This window comes from Acanthisitta chloris, unplaced genomic scaffold (genome assembly GCF_000695815.1).
Source record: "Acanthisitta chloris isolate BGI_N310 unplaced genomic scaffold, ASM69581v1 scaffold23930, whole genome shotgun sequence".
Classification (NCBI taxonomy): Eukaryota; Metazoa; Chordata; class Aves; order Passeriformes; family Acanthisittidae; genus Acanthisitta; species Acanthisitta chloris.
In genome coordinates, this window is record NW_008651435.1 from 1 (window position 1) to 7,072 (window position 7,072).

At 53.2% G+C, this 7,072-nt stretch overlaps 1 protein-coding gene across 1 annotated transcript in view; it reads left to right on the forward strand.

Moving 5' to 3' along the window:
* Positions 1-1,024: 1,024 nt before the first annotated feature.
* Positions 1,025-7,072, forward strand: part of HPS4 (Hermansky-Pudlak syndrome 4) — a gene marked incomplete at its 5' end in the record, with an annotated part of 12,726 nt that continues 6,678 nt past the window's right edge. Inside the window, 9 exon segments of the mRNA XM_009073349.1 lie at positions 1,025-1,115; positions 1,207-1,350; positions 2,474-2,581; positions 2,901-3,017; positions 3,132-3,226; positions 4,930-5,002; positions 5,662-5,695; positions 6,269-6,365; positions 6,820-7,072. The exon segment at positions 6,820-7,072 is cut by the window's right edge and continues 630 nt beyond it. Of these exon segments, the coding sequence (XP_009071597.1) occupies positions 1,025-1,115; positions 1,207-1,350; positions 2,474-2,581; positions 2,901-3,017; positions 3,132-3,226; positions 4,930-5,002; positions 5,662-5,695; positions 6,269-6,365; positions 6,820-7,072 (1,012 nt within the window).

Sequence of the window (7,072 nt, forward strand, 5' to 3'; positions counted from 1 at the left end):
ACCGGGGGCTGCGCGGTGCGGGGAGTGCATCCTGGAGCGGGCGGGCATCGCTGGGTCGGGAGGGCATCCCGGGGGTCTGGCAGTGCTGAGAGCGTATCCCCGGAGCGGGAGTGCATCCCTGGGTCGGGAGAGCATCCCTGGGTCTGGAGGTGCTGGGAGTGCATCCCGAGGTCTGGAGAGCATCCCTGGGTCTGGAGGTGCTGGGAGTGCATCCCGAGGTCGGGAGAGCATCCCTGGGGGTCTGGAGGTGCTGGGAGTGCATCCCGAGGTCGGGAAAGCATCCCTGGGTTTGGAGGTGCTGGGAGTGTATCCCTGGCTACGGCAGGATCCTGGGCTCTGGAGCACATCCTGGGATTTTGGAAGCCACCGGGGCTCAGCAGCTCCATCCCTCTCCATAAGTCATTCCAGGGGTATGGAGGGTGGTCCGGGAGTGGATCCAGCCTCCTGCTCCTGGCACAGGTTCTTCAGTGCCACCTTTGAGCTACCTTTTGCCTTTGCTCCAGACTTGGGCTGCTTCTCCTGCACGAGGCTTGTCCCGAGCTGTGATGAGCTACTGACTCAAAAGTGTTGTCAAATATGTGCATCCCAGAAATTATGAGCAGAATAGCATTACATCTTCCAAGGGAACTCTCTGTCTAATGTTCCTTGAGGGCTGTCAGGTGCAGACAGCAACTGAATCATCATCAGCAGGTCCTGGGAGCTGTTTGGTATGCACATGGATAATGTTTACTGGTAATTAGTCTGTGGACTCAGGATAGGAGAGTATCTCCCAAGTCCATATCCTATATGTCTGAGCTGTGGAGTTATAGAATCTCTTAAACCCACAAAGGTGGTGAAATGTAGCCCTAAGGGACCCTCTTGGTGCTGCTTTTGGGTGTAAACTCAGTGTGATTGTGCAAGAATGACGTCTCTCTCCATTTGCAATGACCTTTTATTGCTCTTCCTGAAATACACGAAATACCAGAAAGGAGAGGGAGAAGGGCAGCAGTTTTCAAACACACAATCATTCCTTCTGCTTTTTTAGGTGGAATTACTTTTTCCTTTACGACGGCTCAAAGGTGAAGGAGGAAGGAGATCCTACCAGTGCTGGGATCTGCTACTTTTACCCTTCTCAGGTAATGTCTGCTCTCATTTCAGTACCTGTAAAGAGGTTCTGAGTTCTTTTAAAGGGAAATTAAAGCCTTTCCTCCCTGTCCCCCTGGCCAGACCCTCCCGGAGCAGCAGGAGCTGCTGTGTGGGCAGATGGCAGGGGTGGTGCGTTGCCTGACCGAGATCTCTGGGGTCCCTCCCAGCCTCATCCGCCTCAGGAAGCTCAAGTTCTCCGTGGTGGTGGATGGAGACTATCTGTGGGTGAGTTCAGCAGTTCTGGAGCAGTCACAGGGTGGAAACAGCCTGAGGCTGAAGGGCTGTCAGACAAGGAGGGGTTGTTTTCCAGGGTGTGGGCTGCACACAGCTGGAGCCAGGGAGAGCTGGGCAGGGACCTTGCAGTGCTCAAGTTTCATTGCAAGGTAACTTAAGTTACTGTGTCCTGCATCACTTCAGCTTCCTGTGAACAGCTTCAAGTACCTCGTCTGTGTGCCCTCTCCCAGTGTCATTCCTTAACGTGTTCCTGTCCAGTGGCTGTCAAGTGTTGAGCTCCACATTGCTGTGTGTATCCATGGGCTGCTGGCAATGACAGGATCCCAGAATGGTTTGGGTTGGAATAGACCTTAGAGTTCATCCAGCTCCACCCCCTGCCATGGGAAGGGCACCTTCCACTAACCCAGGTTGCTCCAAGCCCTGTCCAACCTGTCCTGGAACACTTCCAGGGATGGAATATAACAGGAATCCATGTGCTGCAGTTTATAAGGATGCAGTTACCCTCTTTGATAGTCTGGTTGTTCTTTCGTTCTAACCCTCAGCATTCCCTGCTGCAGAGCTTTGACAGCATCCACAGACATTTAGCATATAAAGAGCAGCGTGTGGCAGACTCATGACAAAAATGCCCCAAACCCCCTGGGAACTGGGCTGAGACCAGTCAACCCAGTTTAACTGGCACTGCTGCTTAACTGGCACTGCTGCCCAGGCCCACAAGACTCGCTCTGAGGCAGGAGGCCTGATGCTTCTGTTTCTCTCAGCCACTCAAATCTTAAATGAAGCATCTTCATTGCTGTAAATAACAACTTAATTTGTATGTTTTAAAGCACTTAGTTGCAGGGAAATGTTCTTAGCTATTAAAGCACTGAGCTAGGTCATCTGACGTGGGAAGGGAGCATGTCTGAAGTGTTGGAGCTCGGATATTTGTTTATCCTGTCTGTGCCAGGGCTCCTGTGTGGGTACATTTTGAGTTTCCTTTTCATGTGACTCGTGAGACCTGGGGGTGTTTGCCTGAACAGAGCTGCCTGTCCTCATCTGAAAGCGATGAGAGTTGTTCTCTTAGCTGGGATCTGTCAGGGAACACCCTGCATTCATGGCTTTCTGTGTGTTTCCCTAGGTGCTGGGCTGTGCTGTGGAGCTCCCTGATGTGAGCTGCCATCGCTTTCTGGAGCAGCTCATCGGCCTCTTCACCTTCTACAACGGCCCCGTGCGCCACGCGTACACGGTAACTTGGGACCCACAGCTCTGAGACTCTCCCCGAGCTCTGCCCAGGCACAAACATGCTGGAATGGTCCCTTGTCTTGTCTTCCTCACACATTCAGGAGCTGGGACCTGCAGAAGTGTGCAGGCCCATCCTCCCACTGCTCCGAGGTGCTGTGGGTGCTGCTGAGTGTTTCCTAGATGTTCACTCTAACGCAGTTTCCTCTTGGTGGCATCTTCCTCCTTATCCTGATGAGAGTTGTCACCCACAGGCTCTGTCCTACATCTCCCATCCCAAATGGGTGCACACCTGTGCACTGACAGCTGTGGTTTCTTGTCCGCAGGTGTTTTCCTTGGAGGAGCTGAGCAGGCAGTGGGACAGCTACATTGAGCACATCCAAAGCAACACCAGTGACCTCCACAGGATTTTCAATTCCCTCTGGCACCTGGACAAAACCAAGGTAAGAGTCTGTCCCCTGGCTAAAGCTGCCCTGATCCAGTGGGTTCGTTTGTCTGCTGCTGGGAGCATTTCCCTGGATCCTGTGGCCTCACTCCCTGTGGATCTCCCTGTCCAGGTGGATCCCCTGCTCTTGCTGAAGGCAGCTCTCATCTTGCAGACATGCCAGCGCTCCCCCCATATCTTGGCAGGCTGCATCCTCTACAAGGGCTTGTAAGTAACCAGGAGAAGGGTTGACCTGTATGTTAAATCTGCCCCTTCCCAGGGCTGGGATCCCAGAGTGCATCCAGGGAGCAGGGCAAGGGCAGAGCTGCACACACAGAGCTGCTGTGAGTCACTGTAGGAGCATCAAGGCAAGGCAGTCCCTGTCTGCTGGTGTGTGTGACCGAGCCTGAGTGGTTCAGAGTATCATGGAATCACATGGTTTGGGTTGGGAGGGACCTTAAAGATCATCCAATCCCACCCCCTGCCGTGGGTGCTCCAAGACCAGGTTGCTCCAAGCCCCATCCAACCTGGCCTGGGACACTCCCAGGGATGGAGCAGCCGCAGCTGCTCTGGGCAACCTGTGCCAGTGCCTCAGCACCTCACAGGGAACAATTCCTGCCCAATATCCCATCTAGCCCTGCCCTCTGGCAGTGGGAATTTCCCATGAGAAGTTCCAGCCTCTTAAGAGGACTGACCAACTTCAAGGAAAGCCTCCAAGGTGGCCTTGAAAGACAGGAGGTGGGGAATTCCGAGAATTCCTTGGCAGCAGCATTCAAGTACCATTTTTCTTTGGCATGAACTGTTCCAGTAACACCTTTTACGAGCACTGGAAATGTGCCACAGTGAGAGCATCTTCCAGGGCTGACAAGGAGTGATCTCATACCTGCAGGCCGGACACTGGGCATGAGTCACTGCAGCACCTCAAAGCTGGCAGCATGTACAGGGCAGTGGATGTCTGACTCGAGAAGGGAGTTGAGAGCCTTGTCCTGCCTCTGCCACACCTGTGTGTGTGTCTCCTTGTACCACTGGTCTGTCTGGTAGAGATCATCTGTCATCAGAGTTCTCTAAACTCTGAATCTTACTACAGCACTGCAAAGAGCTTTGAACTGGAGTTAAACTCTATCTTCAGAATCTTTTGGAGAATCTCCAGGATGTGGATCTCAACAAGATGTAAAGAGAAGGGCCAAGAATTCCTTTGGAGGCCCTGTCCAGGAGCCTTGTGCTGCAGAGCTTTGAGGTCTGGTCTCTCCAAAGTATCTCCCCTGCTCACAGCTCTGTGTGGGGTGGCATGAAGCCTGTAGGGATGGTCTATCTTAGGTTTCCACTCAGCAGAACCAGCTTTGTTGGCCCAAAGGAAATGGCAGCTGGTGCTTTTCTTGAGCTTAGAGTGGAACTGACCCAAAGAAGAGAATAAAACAAGAGTCTTGATGCTCACCCAGCTCATGTGGGCTGTGTTGGCTCCAGCCCATGCCTGGTACTGGCACTGCACCCCCTGCAGTGTCTGGCAGGATGAGAGAGGTGGGTGCAGTGGGACCTAGAGACTCCTCAGGGATCTCCCTGCTGTGAGGGGGACTCTGCAGCACTGCCTTTCCTGGAGCTCTGGGAGCCTGTGGCTGAGCTTCAGGGAATGACTCTGCTCCCTGGACAAGGGGGAATGGCTTCCCACTGCCAGAGGGCAGGATGAGATGGGATATTGGGAGGAAATCCTTCCCAGTGAGGAAGTTGAGGCACTGGCAGAGGTTGCTCAGAGAAGCTGTGGCTGCTCCATCCCTGAGAGTGTTCCAGGCCAGGTTGGATGGGGCTTGGAGCAACCTGGGCTAGTGGAAGGGGTCCCTGCCCATGACAGGGTCTTCACTAAATGATCTTTAAGGCTCTTTCCAACTCAAACCAGTGTGTGATTCTCTGATTCTATGACTGTTTTGTCCTTTCAGGATTGTGAGCACCCAGCTGCCACCTCCCCTCACTGCCAAAGTTCTCCTGCAAGGCAACGAGTCTCCAGGCCAGGTGTGTTGCTGAGCACATTCCCTGCATGCAGATACCTGTAGGGACATGGTGTGTGAGCTCCTGTCACACAGATCTGACACCTGCCATCACTGAGAAGGACAAATATTGATGCTGGTGCTTAAAGCTTTTTTTAGTTATGACTGAGTAAGGTTTCAAGACTTCTGCATTAGGAATTTGCTTTTCTTTCAGTCTTTATGTTACTGAATTCAGGAGTTCTCATCTGTGGGATGTTTTGGTTGGCTTTTTACCCAAGTTTAAGTATTTAGTGCAAAATATTGTCTGAATGTGACAAACAGCAATTTTCATTTGCAGTAAAACTTGTCAAAAGGATTTATGTGATCAAGATCTACAAAAAACCCCACCAAGATGCAGATCTGAAGGCAACTTCTGCTCTTCATCTGCTTGAATGATCTGAATTTTCATACCGTGAGCATGGCAAATTGTGGCTCTGTCCTGGCTTTTCCCGCTGTATTTTGGCTCTTGGGCAGACTTTGAGGGCTCCCTGAGGAACAAACCCCTGCCCAGCACCGTAGAGGAGTCAGAATTTGAGGAAGGGGTGGTGTGGGCACTGCTGCAGCCTCAGGGAGGCTCAGGAGGCTGCAGAGGTGTCCTGGTGGCACTGATGCATCCACAGAGCTGATTCTTGGCTTTTCTTTCAGGGTGAGCTTGGAGGTGAGGAGCCACAGGAACCTGGTGAGCATCCAGAGGCACTGCAGGCTGCCCAGTGCCCAGCAGCATGTGGGACCCCTTGGGCTGCCTTCCTTGTATGGGAGCATCCCTGATTCTCTGGGATTCACCTCCAAGCTCCTGCTGGATGCAGGATTATATCCAGTATATCCCCGAGGGTGTTGCTGCCACTAGTCAGCATGTGCCAGTGGGTGTTGTGTAACCAGAACCAGTTCCTTGCCTTGGCTGAGCAAAGGGGTTTGCTCTTTTGGGTTGGATTGTCAGCTCTGCAGATTCCCAACATGCCTCAATTCCAGCTCCCCATGTGCCTACTTGGCCACTGCCAGAGCCCTGACAACAGATGGCTGTGCTTGCAGTCCAAACCTCCAGTCATCATCTCTCAGCATCAGTTTAGAGATAATCTGCCAGGAAGAAATACTGAGGAGAATTTAACTGTGTCAGGCACTGAGTGTGTGAGGAGGATGGGAAGTGCTGCCTGGCACAGTTGGGATGCAGGTGGTGCTTGGGCTGCTCCTCCTGCAGCTTGGTTTGAAGCTGGGGCAAGTTCATTTAACCCTCAGACCTCCTCTGCCCTTGCAGGTTCTCCGTTGCCGCAGGGCGTGCGCATCATCCCGGTGTTCCTCACGGGACACGAGGTCTCGGTGCTCCGGGACTTCCCAGTGGAGTGGATGGCCAGGTAGGAGACCAGGCTGATGCAGAGGGAGGATCTGCAGCAGGAGCTCACACGTGGCACTGTGTCCTTGTTGCCATTGCCAGTTTTCCCTGGGACTAACTCACCCTGTCCCTGCCTGTTGGAGCTGCCTGAGGCCTCCCAGGCTGGACAGGATCTGTGTCCCTGCCCCTCCTGTGAGAACAGCAGAACTGTTTCCCTGTTGTCCTCAGCTCACAGCACTGCTCAGAGCCTCTGTGCCTGGTGGCTAAGGGAGTGGCATTCCCAGGAGCCTGCTGTGCAGCATTCCCAGGCTTTTCACCTGTTTTAGACCTCAGTCCATCCTTTTCCCTGGGAGATGCTCTTTGTAGCAGGGAATAGATCAACCACTGATCAGTACCAGGAGGCAGTGGGGTTGTTAGGTATGGCATAACTCCACACAGATCCTGCTCACTGGTTTAATCAACTTATCTCCCACTAGGTCATCTGTGTCCCCAGCAGGTCCTGGAGGAGAGGAGACTCTCTGCTCCCAGGCAGTTCTGGAATCAACAGGAGCTCATGGAGACCAAGCCCTGGATGGTATCTCTGTGCAGGAGTCCCCTGAGCAAGCTTCAGCTGCCCCAGGAGATGCTGTGCAGTCAGTCAGCCCTGCAAATCCCCTGATGGACTTCACTGGAATGGGAACCAGCACAGGGAGTTCTCCAGCTGCAAACCTGAGTGCACCAGGCAGTGAA